The sequence below is a fragment of the Staurois parvus genome, unplaced genomic scaffold (assembly GCF_062004578.1).
Source record: "Staurois parvus isolate SC_StPar_1 unplaced genomic scaffold, SC_StPar_1.0 ptg000438l, whole genome shotgun sequence".
NCBI lineage: Eukaryota > Metazoa > Chordata > Amphibia > Anura > Ranidae > Staurois > Staurois parvus.
Genome location: NW_028318234.1, coordinates 6,621,369 through 6,644,396, shown reverse-complemented (window position 1 = coordinate 6,644,396; position 23,028 = coordinate 6,621,369). Strand labels below are relative to the sequence as shown.

The window sequence follows — 23,028 nt, the reverse complement described above, 5'->3', positions numbered from 1 at the left end:
GTCAAGATGGAAAAATACCCCTATCCATTAAGTTCAACAAAACACATACTCAAAAACAATCCACTGAACCCTAAAAACCCAGTTGATCCAAAGGAAGACAAACATCATTTTAATATTTGTATTTTAAGCATTTAGAGACACAACCCTCTTTAAAATCATCAACAAGGTAAGCCATAATAAGTTCCAATGGAAAACCATTATTCATATTCACAGCTCTTACAGTAAAAATAAAGCTCTCCATATGAAAACTTCTTCCTGTTGCAAAGGGTGTGTTTTTTGTCTTTACAGACTATTTAAATATTCTTTTCGTGGAGGAATAAATTCATTCAGTTAATCTTTTTCTTAATGCTACACAGCTCCATGCCATTACCATCAAAAGCCCAGGTATGTTATATGGCCGTATATATGTGTACATGTTGGAAATTTATATAGTTATTATTATTATTATACAGTATTTATAAAGCTCCAATAGTTCGCTCAGCGCTGTACATTACAAAGGGGGACAGAACATGAGACAGAACAACAACGATACAATGCAAAACATGAGGGGATCGAGGCCCTGCTCCTTCGAGCTTACAATCTAGGAGGGAGGGGATGGTGGTACAGGAGGAGATAGCTGTGGGGGATGGAGTGGTAGGAAGAGTGGAGGAGGTCGGTAAGTTAGCAGGGGGTGGGGTAGGGCTTCCCTGAAGATGGGTTTTCAGGGCGCGCCTAAAGGAGAGGAGAGTAGGTGATAATCTGATGGGTTGGGGCAGGGAGTTCCAGAGGACGGGTGACACCCTGGAGAAGTCCTGGAGGCGGGCATGGGAGGAGGAGACCAGGGAACTAGAGAGAAGGAGGTCTTGTGAGGAGCGGAGTGTGCGTGTTGGGCAGTACTTGGATATTAGGTCAGTGATGTAGTTCTGGGCAGTATGGTGGACAGCTTTGTACGTCAGCGTTAGGATTTTGAATTTGATCCGTTGCGCAATCGGAAGCCAGTGGAGGGATTGGCAGGGGGGGGTGGAGGAAACAGAGCGGTTGGAAAGGTGAATGAGTCTGGCAGCCGTATTCAGGATCGACTGAAGCAGGGATAGCCAGCGGCGAGGCAGGCCAGTGAGGAGGGAGTTGCAGTAGTCGAGTCGTGATATGATGAGGGAGTGGATGAGCTGTTTAGTGGTTTCTGGGGTTAGGAACGTGCGGATTTTGGCGATGTTGCGGAGGTGGAGTCTGCACGAGTTTGTTAAAGATTGGACTTGGGGCTGGAAGGATAGGTTGGAGTCCAGAATGACACCAAGTACTCTGGCCTGCGGGGCGGGTTTGATGGTGGCGTTGTTGGATGTGATAGAGAAGTCAGTGGGGGGTGGTGTCCGGGCTGGGGGGAAGACAAGAAACTCGGTTTTGGAGAGGTTCAGTTTAAAGGAAGCTACTATAATAGTATGTATTTTAAAAAGCCTAAACATATTTTTCAGCATTTTTGAATTCAGTGCAAAGGCTCACCAATATTATCCAGCCTTGGAGAGCTTATTATCTAATGTTCCTACAACAGGGATAGGCCTCTGGTCACACAAGTTCATCTGTGGGTAATACAGGGAGCAATTAATTTTGGAGAGGCACTACGTGTCTGATTTAATATGCCATTGACATTGTGCAATAATGATCAGCCATGGAAGGAACTTGCATGCGGAAGTTTTTTTTTTAATTAAAAAAAAAAACTGGACTTGCTCAGGGACACTCTGTGCTGGTTTTCTAAACTTTGTAAACGTTGCATTTTTTTTATCATGCATATAGCACCAATTATATTCCATATGAGTATGTGTAGTTCTAGCCTTGTACACAAAATTCCACATTGTAATTGTACAAAAAGGGCATCAAAGACCTTTACATTGGCTCTGTTTTACTACTTATTATATCATAGTGGAGATGCCAGAGGCTAATCCAGAGCTACTCCATTTGTGCTGAGTAAGGAATATGACATGAAAGTGCCGAGGTCAAAGCCTTCTTCTTTGAGATTGATAAAGACTTCTTTCTTCAGCTCTTTTCAGGGATTCTTAGTGTGAAAAAAGACACAGGGTTCCCCTTCCCATGGCTGTAAAAGACAGGAGGAAACCGACACTGCTAACAGTATCACCTGGCCTCCCAGCCAAAAGAGAGATTAGATAACCAGGTCTCTGTCCTGTCCACCCTCATTCAGATCCACTTAATCTAACACAATAGGAGGGGGTCAATGCCAAGGAACAGCAGAAACCTGAAGCCTATAAAGAGCAGACACACCTCTGCTACCTGAACCAATCAGATTTAGGCTTCAGCCATGCTAAAGCATTTTTTCGGCAGCTGCTTTGCTTAAAGCGTGACTGAAGTAACAGAATAAGATAGGCAGTCAATACCAATAGCAGTCAATACCAATAGCTGGGCAGTCAATACCAATAGCAGTCAATACCAATAGCTGGGCAGTCAATACCAATAGCAGTCAATACCAATAGCTTCCATTTCAATAGTTGCACCTCCACTTCTAGCAGTAACATTATGGGGCCACTGTTCCATAGCTCCACTCCACTCTACTAACAGTGCGACCTGCATTACAGCCCATTTATAAAATGTAGACTTTAGGGTATGTTAACCTGTGTCTTACAGAGTTTTTTTCCAGAAGTAAGTGAAGTGAAATACATTTGTAAAGCACATCAATGTGCCCTAAAACTGTTCACTGCTTATTTTTATAGCCGTGGCATGATTGTAACAGTCCATACTGCTGATTTATAAATGGACCTCTAGGCTACTGCATTGTCTAACAGGCACTAGAGTTTGACTGCATTGCTCTGAACACTTTACAGTCTTATCAGCCATTTCAGGCAGTAGTAGTACAAGGCATAGACCATTGTACATTATTTGTAGTACAATCACAAGATATACAAATCATGGAGTAGTACAGTTAGTCATGAAATATATCAATAACTAAACTGCTAAACAATTCAATCTTCTTTTCAAAATTTTCATAACAAAGAACTGCCTTACAGGTTATGAACTAATACCAGTGGATATCAAAGTAGGGTGAGACATCACAATATCCTAGGGTTCTGCCCTTTAGTATGTAAGGCTGGTTCAGATTCTACTATTCCCAACAGGCCATTCCCGTTCCCATTCCCAACAGGCCATGTGGATGATATCTAAATCCAAGCCTTGTTCTTTGGCCATATTGAACCAAAAGATTTATTTAAATATAATCATTGCATCCTTAAGTTATTGTAAATACAGTAGTTGTAAATTAGGTAATTTCTAAAAAGAATTTTTTAGTAAGTTTTGAGAAAACTTTTTAGAAGAAACAGCAGAAACCTTATTTTCTACACCACCCAATGCAGAAAAGTAAACTCGGCATCAATTAGATTTATCACTTTTGTTTACTCAGGTCTTGCTTGTGACCTGGACTGCAGGAAAACACTAGATATGGGGGGGCTGTGGGAGAGGTCACGATAGGCATAAGAAGTCCCAGAAGAAGCAACTGGCAGGGGCGGACTGACCATTTGGAAACTCGGGCACTGCCCGAGGGCCTGGGGTCAGTAGGGGGCCCCATGAGATGCCCCTGGTACCTTTTTCATAGGCTTTTTTCAGTTTGAGCAAGGACACAGGGGCCCCATGATCCCCTATTGCCCGGGGGGCCCCATGAGTTGTCAGTCCACCCCTGCCAACTGGGCATCCAAAGTCAAATTAAAAAAATCCAGAAAACTCAATTCTATTCTGACCAGTATTCTAAGAACTCAATATGAAGCTTTACATCTTGCAGTACAGTCTTGGTAATGGGATATGATAACAGAATGAAATGTCATACTCACAAAGGTTTTGCACATCTTGCTGGCCGTTTACGGCAGTTGGAAGCTCAGGAGCTGCTTCGTACATCCCCAAAGCTGTGTCCTCGTCCTCCAGCTGGGACTCTTGACTAAACTTCTTTTTACCAGCTAACCAGTGTGAGGGCAAGGGAGTGTTGGACACAGAGCTCGACAGCAAAATGCAGACAGCCAGAACAGCCCATAACTTCATCTTAGAAAGACTTCCAAGAAAGGGACCTTCCAGGGAACAAAAACAGTAGAGAATATGTCATTTCAAAGGATTTCAAATGAGCTTCTTTATATTAGCTTTGCTACTCTCCTCATATAATAGGTTCAGAGAAGGTTGGCATTGGCCTTGCTTTCTTTAAAGTAGACATCCTAGAATTACTTTATGAACTTTAAACAGCCATATAACACGTTTCTTGATAAATGCATAGCACCATCTTTGCTTCTGACCATGCTTTGGTTGTCGAACAATCAGCATTGGAAATTGGCGGCCATTTACCAGTGACACTATGCAATTCATGTTGTTGCTCAGCCCCCTTGTACTAATTACGGCTTTGATAGCATCAGGGTCCACAGGATGGGTTTTCCCATAAGGACTTTGCCATCACAAGACGCAGACAGCATCAGGGAATGGGGGGGTGGATCAGCGACACCATAAGTTGCATGTTGTCTCGGATAAATGGCCAACGCCAATTGCTGGACAAATGGAGTGCAGACAGAAATCTACCATAGTGCCATGCATTTATTAAGGTACATGCGTAAATTAGGGATGGCAGAGATGCAAACACCAAATTACAAAAAAAAAGCTAACTCTTCCATGTTCCATTTGGAATTAAGCTTTAAAGTGCAAGTCTGGGCAAAAAAAAAAATCCCTTGCATCTCTGCAGTACATGAACATTGTACCCATGTCCCCATTAAAAATGCTGAAAGTACAGAAAAATGCCTGTGGATCCTGGCAGAAATCCAGTGAGCTCTTACCTTCCTGCGCACCCTGCCTCTACTGCACTGTAATCCTAAGCAGTGTTAGCTGCCCTGTCTGAGTGCTCATCGGTTGGACTACAGAACACCTTCCAATTATGTTGTGCAGATGAGGAGGACAGGTGCTCTGAAGTGAAAAAATTATAAAGGGCTGACAACACTGCTTGGGATTTTAGTGCAGCAGTTGCACTGTGTTGTAAGCTCAAACAGCCTCCTAGATTGTAAGCTCCAAGGAGCAGGGCCCTCCTTTCCCTCTTGTATTGAACTGTATTGAACTGTATTGTCTCCCATTATATTGTAAAGCGCTGAGCAAACTGTTGGCACTATATAAATCCTGTATAATAATTATAATATTAGGAGTGTACTGAGTTTCTAGCAGGATCAGCAGGTATTTGTCTTTACTTGCAAATTTTTAAAGAGCCAAACATAAGGAAATGGGCATATATTGCAGAAATTTTGTATGTTTTTTCCATGGCTTTCAGCTTATAAAGCATCAGTCTGACCTAACCCTTTTCTGCAATGGCCTTAGAAACTGTATTAAAGGATACGTTCACCTTTAGTAACATCTTACATGTTAAACCTGTATTCAGGGTGTAACACGTAACCTGTAACTAATAAAGTCCCCCCCGATCTCCCACTGTGACAGCGGGTGGGGAATCCTCTTCCTACTGTCAAAATTTAAAAACATTGTGACACTTCCCGCCCACACAGCCACATCATTCATTCACAGAGATCTGTGAAAGAATGAACTAGAAGTCCCATCTGCCACTGTGGCAGATGGCTTATAGTTCTCAATGAACTGCAAGGGTGCAGGTGAGCGCTCTCTTAATTAATTAATTCGTCCTGCTTTTCAATAACTGTCTGCCCATAGGGGAGGTATGGGCAGGAAGCTGTACTGACAGTCTGCAGGAACCCGACATTGCACCCACAGTCGGCTGAATGCAAGTGCAATGCTCTGCAGGCTCCTAAGAAAAAAACCCCCAAAAAACCCCAAATGAACATCTTCTTACCTGCAAAAAAAAGTGCATTTATTATTTCTTTGAAAAAGGCGCACTTATCCTTTAATACCTGTTCACTTTCTGGCAGGAAATTTACATCAAACGTACATACATCAGCCCTTTGATGGTAGTCATGTTTACACAGATCAGTGGATTATTAGTGCTTTTTTTCATATTCCTTTTATTTGTCAAGACCTCCACTATATTTGTAAAGTTGCCTTATTCACTTGAACAAAGGGTTTACCTTCACCGAGATCTTTGCATTTAAACTGCTCTTGTCTCCTTCGCAAAATAAAACAATCGCCTGACAATGGGGCCCTCTCTCTACATGTGTGTGAACATGCCTGGGTGTTTCAGGACTGGAAACTCCGCTAAGATTTGTACATAGGATGGTCCGCGGACTGATTGCATGTCTAGAGGAATGCAGTAAAAGCAAAGTTTACACTGTGAAAATACTCTGTGTGGGAAAAGCAAGAGCCAAGTGTATGCAAACTAAAATAGTCAGTCATCCCTCTTACTTGGTTAACCCTTTCCTCCTCTGTACTACTCAGCAGTGCTTAATAGAATGTAAACTTTTTTATTTTCTCATTACTAAGGTCAAGATAAAGAAAAAAAACAAACGAAAACAACAAGTATAATGTTATACAGTATGACCATGCAGGTTATGAATAGCTGTTAGGCTCCTTTAGACTCTTCTAACCATAACCTGTTTGGTTTGACTAACTTGTTGGGTCCCAAACCTTACTCCATAGAAGCCAAGGCTTCCATACACTGCACAGATGATGACCAAAAAGCCTGAAATAGCTGTATGCAGTGTGGAATAAATGACTATAATATTAGGTTATACACTATGACCACACACCATAACCTGTTCATGCATGGGCTCCACTGGACCTCTAAAGCTTTGAGTAGTATCTGGCACCAAGCTGTCAGTAGCAGATACTTTAAGTCCTGTAAGTTTTAAGGTGGGGTCTGCATGGATCAGATTTGTTTTTCCAGTACATCCCACAGATGCTCGATTCGATTGAGATCTGGAGAATTTGGAGGTCAAATCAACAATTCAAACTCTTGTGTTCCTCAAACCATTTTTGAACTGATCAGACTAGTCTATTGCTTTGTGGTCTAGTACTGATGCCCACCTGCCCATTGAAGGCACTTTTAGCTGAGGAAATGGATCAGTTGTGGATCTGCAGCCCCATATGCAACAAACTGCAATGCACTGTGTGTTCTGACACCTTTTTATCAGAATCAGCATTCATTTTTTCAGTAATTTAAGCTACAGTAGCTCTTCTATTAGATTGGAGTACATGGGCCAGCTTTCGCTCTTCACATGCATCAATAAGCCTTGGCTGCTCATGACCCTGTTATTAGTAACTTGGTTTTCCTTCCTTGTACCCAGGGGCGGACTGACAACTCATGGGGCCCCCGGGCAATAGGGGATCATGGAGCCCCTGTGTGCTTGCCCAAACTCAAAAAAGCCTATGAAAAAGGTACCAGGGGCATCTCATGGGGCCCCCTACTGACACGGGCCCTCGGGCAGTGCCCAAGGGCACATGGGCCAGCTTTCGCTCTTCACATGCATCAATGAGCCTTGGCTTCTCATGACCCTGTTATTAGTAACTTGGTTTTCCTTCCTTGTACTCAGGGGCGGACTGACAACTCATGGGGACCCCGGGCAATAGGGGATCATGGGGCCCCTGTGTGCTTGCCCAAACTCAAAAAGCCTATGAAAAAGGTACTAGGGGCATCTCATGGGGCCCCCTACTGACCCTGGGCCCTCGGGCAGTGCCCGAGCTTCCAAATGGTCAGTCCGCCCCTGCTTGTACCACATTTGGTAGAACCTGACCACTGCAAACTGGAAACAACCAACAAGAGCTGCAGTTCTGGAGATGCTTTGTCAAAGTTTCTCAAATCCTTACACTTGCTCATTTTTTTCTACTTGCAATACATCAATTTCAGGGACAACATGTTTACTTGCTGCCTAATTTTTCCCACTGACTTTCATGTGCCATTATCAGGAGATAATCAATGTTATTTAGTTTACGTGTCAGTGGTGTTAATATTATGGCAAATCGTTTTATTTGCACTATACCCCTGCTGTTGTAAATGTGCATCTGGCCAATGAGGCATAAAGCAACGATTTGCATGGCTCCTCTACTGTCCTGACATGATGAAGATTCCTGTTATTTTTGGGATATTTGATAGAATGAGATAGATGGATGCCTCCTGTTTTTTGAAGGCTTTATTGTACTCGGTTGGAGAGCTTTTTCTTTCCTTAGTCCCTTCCCACCGTAACTGTGTTTCTATGTATAGTTTGTATTTATATAAGTATACAGCATGATGTTCACCAGCTTCACTTATTAACCCTGCATTCTCTGTTTCTTGCTTGTTAATGCAGTAGAGCAATTGTGCTATATCAGCCGTGCCCACAATGTCCCCATACCCTCTTCTGCAGAATATCAAACTCAGCATCACCAATCCTGGTTGGCACCATTAAGACTTTAATATATGTCGATACTTTTCCTCTGCCTAGCAGCAATAAAGTTGTCGGTTTGAAACCCAATCACAGCTCTACTGCCTGGAGTTTGCATGTTCTCCCTGTGCCTGCATGGGTTTCCTCCGGGTACTCTGGTTTCCTCCCACTTTCCAAAGACATGCTGGTAGGTTAATTGGCTCCTGTCCAAATTGGCCCTAGTATGCGTATGTATGAATGTAAGTTAAAGCAGTAGTAAACTCTTTTTAAAAAAAAGGTTTCCTGCTGCAAGGTAATATCATAATGTGCTACATACTAGCATAGGCAGGTGGTGCCATGGTTGGGATTTGAATCAATGACCCTAGTACTGCTAGAGATTCATTCTAGGCATGGTATATTTTTATATTGGTCCAATGTAACTATATACATATTGTCTTACCTGGCTGATGTACCTGGAAGTTGGAAATCACTGTAGTAGACACCACTACTCCAGTGACCTCCACTTGCTTCCAGGGCCCATGTTGAGGTACTGGCCTGATGCATCGTGAACACAGGCGATAGCCGTTCAGTACAGTGCCATTCTGGGAATGCTTTGCATTTGCTGAATGAATGCAAAGCATTTGTTGGTTGGATGAGGTGGAGAGCCAGAGCAGTGAAGGCACCTGTGTGAGTGGTCAACCTCCTGTGTTCAGATTAAAGCTGGGCATTAATAATAATAGTAATAATAATAATGATGATGACTCCTGTGAGACCTATGAGTAACAGGAGCTCTTGCTTCCCTGGCAACATGCTTGTTTTTGGTCAGTGACTAAGGAACTGTTGAGGGCAGCAACAGCTAACCTGGATTTGATTTGAAATTAGCCTCATGCAGTCCTCTGTACAGCCGAGCTTAGACTGGGACAGCTTCATGCAGCACAATGAGCCATTCAATATGCTGTAGGGCTCATGTGCCAACAAGCAGTGGCGTCCCGAGGCAGGTGCGGTCCGCACCAGGTGACACTGACTGCACCGGGTGACACTGACCGCACCGGGTGACACCGAACCCGCTCCACGACAAGGTAAGTTGTAAAGCAAGCCGACAATCCCCGCAGGATGGATCCGATCCATCCTGCGGGGATCGTCGGCTTTCTTTACAACTTACCTTTTCTTGGAGCGGGTCCAGTGTCACCCTGCATAGGTTGCATGCCGACGATCCTCGTCGGCATGCAACCTATACGGGGTGACACCGGACCCACTCCAAGAAAAGGTAAGTTGTAAAGAAAGCCGACAATCCACGCAGGATGCATCGGATATGCGGATTGAGCATAATGGATCGGACTCCGATCCATTATGCTCAACCCAATCCATTATGCTCAATCCGCAAATCCAATCCATCATCGGAGGGGGGTGTCACCAAGAGTTACCGCACCCGGTGACACCTACCCTAGGGACGCCTCTGCCAACAAGGAATATGTTGATTGAAGGTGAGAGCAAATTGGCAGAGAAATGAGCTCATCAGTGTCCTGCTTCTCCTTCCACTGTCCAGTCATAGGCTTGGGGAGGGGAAAAGACCTGTAGGTGGTATTTAACTGCGGCAAAGAGAAATCAGGTCTCCTGCCCTTTGAGACAGGACTGTGCTGGGGGCAGAGCTGTGTATGTCTCAGGATTGGATGGACAGAAATGTAGATGAAGCAGCTCCATCATATGTATTTCATGTGTACAATTCGCTGTTTGCCTGGAGTTCATCTTTAATGCTCGCCGTCTCAGTTTCACCAGTCTTGCATCCTGCTGGCATTCGAGAGGCTTGTACAGGATGCCCCGGCTTGTGGTTTGTAAGAGGAGATGTTGAGTTAATCTCAGCTGAGCATGTCGCCGACAGAAAAATTAAACACAAGAGTGTTTAAACAAGTTATATACCTTTCCAACACATGACGAACGAGCACAAGCTTCATTTTGCTGCTACTATTTTAATCACACTGCCAGCCATGTAGACTTAACATAGTATTCTGAACTCACTGTATACTCATGGGCAGATTTAAAGCCGAGCTCCAATAAACACTCTTTAAAAACTCTTTAGACAACATATATGATAGATTGTGAACAGGGTTAACTTTTTTTTCAGATTTTTTTTTTTAGTTCCCTCTCCGTATTTTCTGTTATTTTTCTACTTCCTTTAACATAGTGAAAATGCTGTTGGTTCTGCAGTAAAATCGCAGCTGCGTCATCACTCTGTGGACAGGGTAGACTTCGTGTAGTGTATACTTACCTCAGTCCAAAGCACCTAGTGTGACTCCTGTCTCCTCTCGCTTTCCTCTGCTACATGCTTGAGTCACTTCTGATAGGTTATCCTGACACCACAAAATCCTGGGAGACAGACCTGCCAGCACACAGAAGGTGACTGACAGCCTCCTCTGAGCATGTTTCCCTACAGAAACAGTGCAGAGGGGTGTGTGTGTCTATTTTCTCAACTCAGATCTCAGATTACACTAAGCCAGGGGTGTAAAACTCAATTTCATGTCAGGCCACATCAGCATTATGGTTGCCCTCAAAGGGCTGGTTGTATCCGTTTGATGCTGGAGTGTGAAGCTGCAGTTGAACACAGCCCCCTAATCATGTCTTCTCTGCTTTTTCACAGGTAAATGCTGCTCTCATCTGCTCTCATCTCCACCTTAAACTGTAATTTCTGCAACGCATAGACTTCTGTTAACTAATAATGGAATCTTCTACTTCTCCTACCAGTCCATCCCCCACAGTTACTACCTTTTGTACCACTAGCCCCTCCCTCTTAGATTGTAAGCTCCAAGGAACAGGGCCCTCCTAATCCTCTTGTATTGAACTGTACTGTTGCTGTATTGTCTCCCGTTATATTGTGAAGCGCTGAGCAAACTGTTGGTACTATATAAATCCTGTATAATAATAATAATAAGACTAGATGTCTAGAGCACCCCACCCCTCCTTACATCACAGCGCACCTTCCCTTACCTGCTGGAGGCAGAGCTGGGAAGCAGAAAGTGCAGGGTCTGGAGGAGGACCAGAGGAGGGCTGGAGCTAGCTGAATGGTAAGACCAGGGGAGTTGGAGATGAGGGGGTGCTGCGGCTGCACAGAGAGGTGCAGGATCTGTAGCAGGATTTTTGTCCTCCTCTCTGCTGCCAACTGCTGAAACCAGGGGTGGGAGGTTACAGAGCCTCTCCGCGGCTGCATGGAGAAGTGCAGGATCTGGCGGAGGAGTTCTGTACTCCTCTCCTCTGCTGATTGCAGTGATGAAGGGGGTGCCACCTATCTGTGTAACTGTCATTTTTAAGTTTTATTGGAAATAACTGTAATTTTTGGAAAAAGAGTATACTTATGCTGGTGCATTAGCTTTGTGGTGTTGAGCATATTATACAGGCATGGTCCACTGGCATCCTTAGGAAGCCCATCCAGAGAATGTATGTAGACAGGAAGTAGCTGCAGGAGATCAGCAGAGCTAGTATTATAAAAAAAATAAAAAATGAAAAAAAAAAAGGTTCATGTTTATAATACACAGTGGTTTAAACATGCACTGGGGTGTATTTACTAAAAGAAAATAGACTGTGCACTTTGCAAGTGTTGTTGCACTCATTTTCCCCAGAGCATAGTAAATGTGGTAAAGCTCTGCTGATTTCCATCATCCAATTATGCTTTTTTAAAAAAAATGTTTGCACCTGATTGGGTACTTTTTAAAAAGTGGAGCATTATCATATTTACTACAGAAAATGAGTGCAACGACTCTTGCAAAGTGCACTGTCTATTTGCCTTTACTAAATCAACCCCTATATGTCCTTTGGTTATGGTTTACATCTACTTTTCAGCCAAAAACTTAAATAATTGTTTTGAGTGGACTGGCTCTATAAGGTGGCCATAGACTTAAAGTGGTTTTAAATCCTTACCTATACCCAGTGAAGTGACTGGGCTTAGGTGATAGACAGAGAAGAAACAAATCCTCCTACGTAAGTTGTACCTGTCTATCTTCAGTCTTCTCTTCTCTACATCTATTCAAAGTGCTGAATTTATAAAGCTTGTCTGAGAGTTCCGAAAAAAGGAGGTGGAGAGCTGAAATTACACTCTGCAGAGCTCAGTGAGGAGAGCTCTGAGAGAAGATTGGATGGAAGAGACCCCCCCCCTCCTCCACACAGCATACAGTAACAGAGCTGCCAATCTGCTGATGGTCCCTCCCCTGTCACCATTTTTTTCTTGGTGTCAGGAAAACTTGTCAGAAGTGATTCATGCTGATAGCAGAGGAATGAGGCAGCAGACAGAAGTGACACTTAGTGCTCTTAATGGAGACACGTACACACTATAGAGGGATATGCTTTGTTTATATTTCATGTCTGAGTTATACAACTGCTAAGAGTTGGATGCATTGGGAGAGGCTTGTTTAATGGCCTTGCATAAACTTACCGTATTTTTCGCCGTATAAGACGCACTTTTTCTTCCCCAAAACTGGGGGGGAAATGTCAGTGCGTCTTATAAGGTGAATATGGAGCGGCCGGTCCGGTATTTCCACCGTGGCCGTGTCATAATACCGGGCTGGCCGCTCAGCTCTGCAGCGGGACCTTACCTGTTCCTCTATCCAGCGGCGTGCTGTCTTCCCGGCTTCTGTAGTGTGGGCACTGGGCCTGACAGCCGGGTGCCCAGTGCGCATGCGCGAGAAGCGGTGCGCTTTGTGAATGGTAAGGCGGTACCTGGGACACATGACAGATCCCAGAAGCCGCCGGACCAATCACAAAGCACAAGTGCTTCTTGCTCATGCGCACTGGGCACCCGGCTGTCATGCCGAGCACCATTACAGAAGCCGGGAAGACAGCGCGCGGCTGGATCGAGAAACAGGTAAGATCAAACAAACTCTGCGGAAGTAAGAGCGGGTACCTGTCAAATTCAGGTACCCGCTCCCCACCTCCCCAAAGGTCAGCAGTCATCTGTGCTGTCCGCAGTCTCTGGTCATCCCTGTGCTGTCCGCAGTCTCTGGTCATCCCTGTGCTGTCCGCAGTCTCTGGTCATCCCTGTGCTGTCCGCAGTCTCTGGTCATCCCTGTGCTGTCCGCAGTCTCTGGTCATCTCCTGTGCTGTCCGCAGTCTCTGGTCATCTCCTGTACTGTGTCTGCAGTCCATTAGTTCAGAATTTTTTTTTCCTGTTTTCTGCCTCTAAAACCTAGGTGCGTCTTATGGGCAGGTGCGTCTTATACGGCGAAAAATACGGTATGTGACATAGCCTTTTAATTTAAATATTTGTTACCAAAATGTTGTTTTTGAGTCATGTGTGTGTGTGTGTGGGGGGGGGGTTATTTGTTATTTAATAAAACTAGAAAATGCAAAATCTGGAGCAGCTCTGCAGAGAAACCAATCAGCTTCCATGTTTTATTGTCAAAGCTTAATTGAACAAGCTGAACTTAGGCTGGCCATACACTATACAATTTTCTTACAAATTTCTGCCCAATTTCCTTTAGATTTACCTTTAACTATATAGTGCAAGGGCCTGCCTAATCAGATACAATTGAAAGTGTTGTTTAGGTTTGACCTCATATATGGTTTTTGGTAAATCTAAAGCAAAATTCTCAAGAAAATAGTATAATGTATGGCCAGCCTTAGAAGCTGATTGGGTACCATGCATAGCTGCACCAGAGTCTGAGTGCTCCAATTTTAGTAAATCTCCCCCGCTGTGTGCAACAAAATACGGATATTGCCAGCAACAGTTAGATAAATGATCCTGCTTTTGAAATGGTTAATTTGGCCAAATTATTTCCATGAAATATTTCCATCATGTTATCCATGAAATGTAATACCCAACCATGTGCCCATGTAGTACCAATTCATGAAAAAAAAAAACATATTGTAATTGGAAGCAATATGAATGTATTACTGTGCTCACAGTGATAGAAGAATAGAAAATTGCTGGAAATTTCTTCATTAATGTCAAAAGAATTGTATGAACACTAAAGAGGTTTCCAGCACTAGCCTGCTCCTAATTCAGACATAAGAAATGGTCTCCCTGAGGCCACACATTCCTTTAGAAGCACAATATGTTGAAAAGTATTACTAAAGTCATTTATCTGTATTCGATAGCATTCATTACCCTACGTCATGATGAAAAATACCTGTTCCTCTATTCTTGGCCCCAGTGACATGGCTGTCACTTTGTATAATAGACTGCGTGTGGCATGGCAGTCAATGATGGGCTGGCCACACATACCTAGACTGAGGGAGATCCAGATGTGTGGCCCTTGGCTTGGCTTCCTCATTATTTGCAGATGAAATTGCTGCGTATTACCTAGATATAACTGAGAAACTCTGTCCTCCAGTAATAGAGATGGTATTAAAGCTAAACGCCATGCAGACCTAATAAATTAATGCACTAAATTTTAATTACTAAATAGCTAACTTTATATTTTTAATGCAACTAGTGTAAGTACCTAAATTAGACATGTTATTAGTCTTCTGCAATGCCCTATACCAGGGGTCTTCAAACTGTGGTCCGAGGGCTGGATATGGCCCTGGATATGGCCCTTTGCTACCCTTTATCTGGCCTTTGGAGCACTATTCCTCCCACTGGGACACACAATGGGGCAGCACTTACACATACCAATGATGGGGTACTATTCTTCCCACTAATACCAATAATGGGGCTCTATTCTTACCACTAATACCAATAATGGGGCACTATTCTTCCCACTGATACCAATAATCGGGCACTATTCTTCCCACTGATACCAGCGATGGGGCACTATTCTTCCCACTAATACCAATGATGGGGCACTATTCTTCCCACTGATACCAATAATGGGGCACTATTCTTCCCACTGATACCAATAATGGGGCACTATTCTTCCCACTGATACCAGTGATGGGGCACTATTCTTCCCACTGATACCAATAATGGGGCACTATTCTTCCCATTAATGCCAATAATGGGGCACTATTCTTCCCACTAATACCAATAATGGGGCACTATTCTTCCCACTAGTACCAATAATGGGGCACTATTCTTCCCACTAGTACCAATGATGGGGCACTATTCCTCCCACTGATACCAATGGTGAGGCACTATTCCTCCCACTGATACCAATGATGGAGCACTATTCCTCCCACTGATACCAATGATGTGGCACTACTCCTACTGACCATCAACCCTGAGGCCATGTTTATTCTCAATGAGACCAGGACATTTTCTATCCTCACTGGCCCTAACCTGGCCCTCCCAAAATCTGAATGACAGTATACTGGTCCTTTGTTTGAAAAGCCTGGAGACCCCTGCCCTATACAGCAGCACCAGACTGGGAGAGGGAGGGGCAGGAGCCAGTCGGTGTGCTGAATCCAAATGCACCAACAATGAATATGCTGATAGGAGTAGAGATCAGAGAGTGCATATAGATTATTATTATTACAGGTACTTATATAGCACTGACAATTTATGCAGAGCTTTATATTTATATTGTACATTCTTGTATCAGTCTCCTGCTGCTCCTTCACTGTCCAGTCAGCAGGCTGGTCGTGCAGAGAGGAGACCACTCTATTCCTGCTACAGTCTATAGCGCCAACAGAGAAAGTGTCATCATCTGCCTGGCTGTGCTGTGTGACAGATGGTGTAAATCCCAGGACTGGATTGACAGAAATCTTAGCAGGTAAATCTTTAAAAGGTAAAACCGTTACCTGACATGTGGGCCCTGCTGCCTCCCGCTAGTTACAGGTCTGCTTTAATGGCATTATTTATAGAAAAGTCAACAAAGGCTTCATAAGAACACATTATTCATTCATTTTATACTGACGATACTACCTCTGTCCTGTGCTACACTGATGATTGCATATGGAACTACTTACTGATTTATAAAGTGCTAGCATATTCTGCAGCGCCATTTACATCAGTCTCTGCTGCAACAGAGCAAAAATCCAACATCCTTATCTTTGTTTGGGAGCCGTAACCATTATGTTTTCGGTATAAAATTGGAAGTGTCCACAGCAAACCCATAAAACCAAAAAAAAAATATTGTTTGTTCATCATAATTTCTGCATGGATGTTGTACAGTGGATATAAAAAGTCTACACACCCCTGTTAAAATCTCAGGTTTCTGTGACTTGGGTATGAGTCTCAGCATGGTACATCTAGACTTGGCAATATTTGCCCGCTCTTCCTTGCAAAGATTGTGAGGGCATCTCCTGTGCACAGCCCTCTTTAGATCACCCCACAGATTTTCCATCGGATTCAGGTCTGGGCTCTGGCTGGGCCATTCCAAAACTTTAATCTTCTTCTGGTGAAGCCATTCCTTTGTTGATTTGGATGTATGCTTTGGGTCGTTGTCATGCTGAAAGATGAAGTTCCTCTTCATGCCTGGAGGTTTTGTGCCAATATTGACTGGTATTTGGACCTGTTCATAATTCCCTCTACCTTGACTAAGGCCCCAGTTCTAGCTGAAGAAAAACAGCCCCAAAGCATGATGCTGCCACCACCATGCTTCACTGTGGGTATTGTGTTCTTTTGGTGATGTGCAGTGTTGTTTTTGTGCCAAAGATATCTTTTGGTATTATGTCCAGAAAGTTTAATCCTGGTTTCATCAGACCATAACACATTTTCCCACATGCTTTTGGGAGACTTCAGATGTGTTTTTGCTAAATATAGCCGGGCTTGGATGTTTTTTTTTCGTAAGAAAAGGCTTCCGTCTTGCCACTCTATCCTATAGCCCAGACATATGAAGAATACGGGAGATTATTGTCACATGTACCACACAGCCAGTACTTGTCAGATATTCCTGCAGCTCCTTTAATGTTGCTGTAGGGCTTTTGGCAGCCTCTCAGACTAGTTTTATTCTCGTCTTTATATCAATTTTGCAGGGACATCCAGTTCTTGGTAATGTCTCTGTTGTGCCATATTTTCTCCACTTGATGATGACTGTCTTCACTGTGTTCCATGGTATATCTAATGCCTTGGAAATTCTTATGTACCCTTCTCCTGTTGATGCCTTTTAACAATGAGATCCCTCTGATGCTTTAGAAGCTCTCTGTGGACCATGGCTTTTGCTGTAGGATGTGACTAAGAAAATGTCAGGAAAGACCTACTAGAACAGCTGAACTTTATTTGGGGTTAATCAGAGACACTTTAAATTATGGCAGGTGTGTACTGACTCCTATTTAACATTATTTTTAATGTGATTGCTCCCCCCCAAAAGATTTCAGTTTGTTTTTCAATTGAGTTGTACAGTTTATAGGTTACATTAAGGGTGGAAAAAGTTCTGAAATGATTTATCTTTGTCTCATTTTTTTTACATCTGATATTTTAACAGGGTTGTGTAGACTTTTTACATCCTCTGTATGTTCTCCATATGTTTATATGGGTTTCCTAATGTGTTGTCCAGATTTCTTCTAAGGTCCAAGGACCCACTCACAAGGAAGGTGCAAAGTATATTAATGTGCATTCTCCAGGTTAGAAACAGACACATAGAAAAGTGACAGCAGAAAAAAGACCAAGAGGTCTATAGAGTCGAGTCTGCCTGTTTTTTTTTTAAATACATGTTTTGTATTTATTTTTTGTTTGTTTTTAATTTAATTTTTTCTTGTTCAAATATTTTATTGGAGAAAAAGATAACAGTGACCTAATCTAGGTCTACAACGTAAGTACAAATGACAGAGAGTGGGAGTTACAGTGGTAGAAATCAAGAATTGCAAACCAGATCCATATAGTGAGAAGTGCATATAAATTGCATACAGAGGTGAATTCCGACTCACGCAGGTAGAGCTCATAGGTAGTTGGACAGTAGGTGAACCTTTGTTGACAGTAGGGGGATGTGAAAGAAGCGCTAATGAAGGCCACCACATCACTGTAAGAGAGGGGACCATGGGGGTAAACCAAGCATGCTCTGCTCCTGCGGGTAGTATCAAAACCCACTAATGAATGTTTGCTTCAGAAAAAGAGAAAATTAATTCAGAAAAACAGAGAAAAAGAAGATGAAGTAGTCCAGAAGATAGGATAGGTAAGAGTGAAGAACGCAAGAGAGTGCGGGGAAGGAAGCAGAAGGACAAGGGAGGGGGGTCCCCAGGTTAATTTTTTTCATTAAAAAACAAAAGGTTGGTCCCATTCGCTCTGAATAGCACCTCAAATACACTTGCCCCGCACTGCAATGCATTGTGGAAAATGCCCAATTTTAGGCCCATTATGGTGTATTAGGTTTTGTTCACACCATGTTGATTGAGTGGCATTGATCAATGCAAGGGCACAGAAAATGCAATTGTTTTCTATGATGTGCTGTTCACACCATGCATGTGCGTTGCATAAAAATACTGCAGGTCAGCAGTGCAATATGCAACAATGCGTTACAACCAACCGTAGTGCATAGAGTTGAATGGAGTGTTTCCTAATACTCAAGAAAGTTAACTGTAAACACAGTGAAACATTTTTACACAGCAAAACGCACACCCACAGGAGTTAACAAGGCTCAATGCAACACACATTGATGCACATGCAATAATGCACATGACTTTAATGCACTGTGGTAGCCTGGGCTGGTGCAAGTGCACCCTAAAAACACCAATTAAGAAAAAACAATGGTGCTGAATTGTTATCTAAGACAAGAACTGAAATGAATGCATAGGTAACATTTTTCAATGTTCTACACTATGCATATGTGTTGAAGGGCCATTCTACCAAAAACAAAAAAAATGTTCGTACTTGCTGGAGAGTCAATCCACCTATTGACTTCCTATATAGGTATTCAGCAGCAAGAGTTTCCAGGTAGGCGCACATGCTAATATAAGGAATACCCGTTCTCTGTGTTCTTTTTCTCTTCATATTAGGGAGTTAATAGCAGGAGGGGTGGGACTACCCCAGGGTAGGTGAGATCACCCAAAGGGACAGAGTCAGGAGCTACTGAGCAGATATTTTGTCAATGGAGTCCCTAGAGGACAGCTGATGACCAAATTCCACCAAAAACTCAATGTCACTTTTTGGTGGCTTGTTCTTTTAATTATAGAATAGAATCCTGGCTGGTAAAAGACATAATATCCCTTGAATTGCAAGGCAAGACTACTAACCACTGAGCCACTACACTGCATAAAAATGCTAACAGTAAAATATGGATGGTGATAGTAAATACAGGAAAAGTTACAAAGAAAAGAGATAGAAAGGTGATAGAAAGGATAGATTGTAGATGTCATGGCTTTCAGCTTTTGTTATTTATCCCTGTTTATTATGGGAAGAAAAAAAAAGCGGGTGGGTTGAATACGGGGTCAGGGCGGGACCCGGGTGTGTGTGTTTTCTGTTTTGAAACAGCATCCTTTAATGAAAACCACTCACACTGCTTCATTGACAAAGCAATCCCCCAGTGAGGACTCCAGATTCGGATTCGGCACTTGTTACACATTTACTTTGGCTGCTGTATCTGCTGTGTGGCAAGACTCATTGTGTATAACCTTCGCTAATGTGAAATGAAGCGCACAATGCTCCTACCACACAGGCCTGAGCTTCAGCTGCTTGTGGTCTGGATAGGACAATCCAACTGGCCACATAATGAGCTTTCATGCTCCATAAATGCTACAGATTTTCCATCGTTTTAATCCAGAAGATTATAGGTTCAACAAACATTCAGTATTTTTTACTGAGATTTCTAAACTGTAATGTTCTATGACAGCCTAATATAAATATCAATATTCTCATGTATCCAGGTCATGGTAGAGCTAGTAGTAATTAGTCTCATTCAACTGGACTTGCTTTTTGATGCTGAAAATGTTTCAAAGGTTCTCCAAGTCAGTTTTGAAGAAGTGGCTTAGAGAATCTATGAAACATCTTCAATATTATAGAACAAGTTCATCTGAATGACCAAAGCGAACCCTACTTTTCACCATTCTAGGTCACCATACTGGCTAAGAAATACATGGAAGCCATGGGCTTCCCAAAGAGTTCCCTGTTCCTTACTTTCTTTTCCCTCTTATCCTTTTCTTTTACTTGGCTTCCAGACATTATAGGCAGTTTAAGCTGGACCACACGATAATTTTTTGCCCCCTTGAGACTTGACTCTGTTCAGAATCAAATGATCTGTACGTGGGAGAGCCTCATTTTGCATGTTGAACACATTTCAGTAGCTCTATTTTGTTATAATTCGGATTCACACTGACCTCATGTGCTGCTCTACCCATCATACCTTTCAGGCTTATTGCCCCCCCATACTTCAAAAGCACATGTATTCCAACTCTTGAATGTTATAAATCTCCACTTCTTAAGGGGAACTATATGTTTCAAAGGCATCTATACTTGGATGGCGATATCATTTAGCTGTTGCTTAGAGGAGTATTTTATTATGTAACAGATGGTATGGTCCATTACCCCTGGTTCACACCAATACGTTTTTTAGTGCTTTTTGCAGAAAAAGCACAGGTGTGAACCATGCCTTTATGTTCTCTTTTTTGTAAACCAAGTATCGTGCTTTCCCCCAAAAATTCGAATAAAAATATTGTGAAAGAAATACATTGAAACTGTACTTGTACAGATTCAAGCCCACCATATGCCTTAAAAGGTATGTAAACCCAAGCAATTAACGTCTCTTATTTCCTTTTGTCTGTTAAATATACCATTGAATATTTTTTGTTATAACTGCTCGATAAATGCAAAAAATATCTGTTGATTTTGCCAGAAATCTTGTGAGTTGAAAAATTTCTGTGCTCTCGAGGAGATGAGGAGAGGTCTGTGTTCTTTGTAATCCATCAGAAATTATATTTCTGGCACATCGGAAAGGCATTTTCTGTGTTTGCAGCATGTTTAAGGGGATAAAACATGAGGAAATGTGCAGGTACTGTAGAGATACACTATTTTTTTTTGTTATTTTGCCCTGACATATGCACACATACATGAAACGTGTACAGTACTTTTGTCCATACTAGGCCACCAAACCTTTCACCATACCTACACTTTTGCCAATGCTAGGCTACCATTCCTAACCAAGAAATGTCTGAAACCTTTATAATGAGTACATGAGGTTGTCTAGAAAGTTAAGGAAATATTGGCCAAAATGAAAACAATGGTAAAGGAACCTCCATGGCCATTAATTGTAACTTAAAGTGGTTGTAAAGTCTGAAGGTTTTTTATCTTTATGCATGAAGGTCAAAAACCTTCTATGTGCTGTTCCCCCCATAGCACCCACTAATACTCAACTGAGCTCCCTCTCGATCCAGCAATGTGCATGGGAGCCTCAGCTGTCCTGGGTGAGATGTAGCAGTGAGCACATCTAGTGAGTCAATGAGGAGAGATCAGGAGGCAAGTCCGAGGTGTGAATCTATGTGTCCTATGGATGTATAGAGCAGGGCTCAGGAGCGAGCTCACACCAGTGCCCCCAGTGCCCAGAGCCAGGAGCACCAGCAGGGGATGCGAGAAGAAGAGGATTGGGGCTGTTGTGTGCAAAACCACTGCACAGAACAGGTAAGAATAACATGTTAATTTAAAAAAATCTCAACACTTTAATATCACTTTAAGGTGTAAAAAAGCATACTCTAAAAGCTGAAGTCATTTTAGATACAGTAAGAAAGCATTTTAAATTCGTCCCTATATTGATCCTGGTGATCAAATTCACTGCGACCAAGTGTGGGAAAAGCTAAAATTTTAGGTTATCACTGGAACAGATGAGAAATCTTCCAGTTGGATCACCTTTTCCAGTGGAAACCTTCTAAGATGGGATTTTCTTTTAATTCTTGTCATGTCCATTGGAAATGGAAGTGAAGGGAAATCTCCACAATGGGGCAGAGATGGCAAAAAAAACCCAACGGACTTTATAAGGCTCTTCATGGCTTGGCACCTCATTATCTGTCTGAACTTCTATCAACTTACTCCCCCCTCATAACCTCCGCTTCCTAAATTCAAGTCTTCTGTGTGTCCGCCCTATTCAGCTGCACTTGATGGGAAAGAAAGCTTTCTGCTTTGCCCCAAAACTCTGGAATTCAGCTTCCAAAGAATGTCAGAGAGTCATCTTCTCTAAACTCATTCAAATCAAGTCTAAAATGTTTTTCTTTAGACAAGCTTTCACGTAATTCTCCCTTTTTTTCTTTTGTTTTATCCTGTGTATTTCTTGTGATTTTGTTTCTCTTGTCTTTGTAAAGTGCTTTGAGATGCTACCTTTAAAGGCACTATATAAAATATAGTTTATTTATTATTATTATTATTATTATATGCCCTACTCCACCTAAAATGAAAAAGAAAATTGACCTTACAGTATACTCAAAAAAGAGATGTGAATATGTACCAATCAGCTTCCAGGGGTTGATCCTTCTACTGCTTTAGCAAAAACTTTAGTTTGCTCTTTAAACGTATTATACACCTCCAGTGTATGCTCATCCAGCAGCTTTGTGCTGCTCTTTCAGGATGAAGCACTCCAGTCTTGTTTAGTTACAAACGCCAAAATTGCTGCCAGGTTTAAATTCCACACTAACAGCAGAGCCACATGTTGCCTGAATATAAACAAGAGGAACACCTACCAGTTACTAATACAATGACCCAACAACTACTCAACTGGAACAAAATTGCTCAGAAGTCAATTCATCTTTTTGCCATGAAATCGTTAAAGCTAATCTGTCATATGTAAGGTGAGATCCCAACTTGTGCAGAGAGCTGAGACAGCACACAATGCTACTTTACATAAGATGAACAATTCACAATGGGAAATCATCAATTTTAACATCATTACTTAGAGTAACTATAAACAAAACAAGAAAATGCCTATTTGTGATTCTGCCTGTAGACACAATGGGGTTTATTTACTAAAGCTGGAGAGTGCAAAATCAGACTCACTTCTGCATAGAAACCAATCAGCTT

The 23,028-nt window shown here is 42.4% G+C and overlaps 1 protein-coding gene across 2 annotated transcripts in view; it reads right to left on the bottom strand.

Annotated features, from left to right (window-relative positions):
• The window catches only part of GDNF (glial cell derived neurotrophic factor), a 105,725-nt gene that overhangs the window by 47,269 nt on the left and 35,428 nt on the right, over window positions 1-23,028 (bottom strand). For both annotated transcript variants that reach the window (XR_016314376.1, XM_089687831.1), the window contains exon 2: window positions 3,804-4,034. Coding sequence is in view for 1 of the 2 variants with exons in the window: in XM_089687831.1 (XP_089543957.1) it covers window positions 3,804-4,008 (205 nt within the window). In the remaining variant the exon portion in view is untranslated. The remainder of the gene's footprint in view (window positions 1-3,803; window positions 4,035-23,028) is intronic.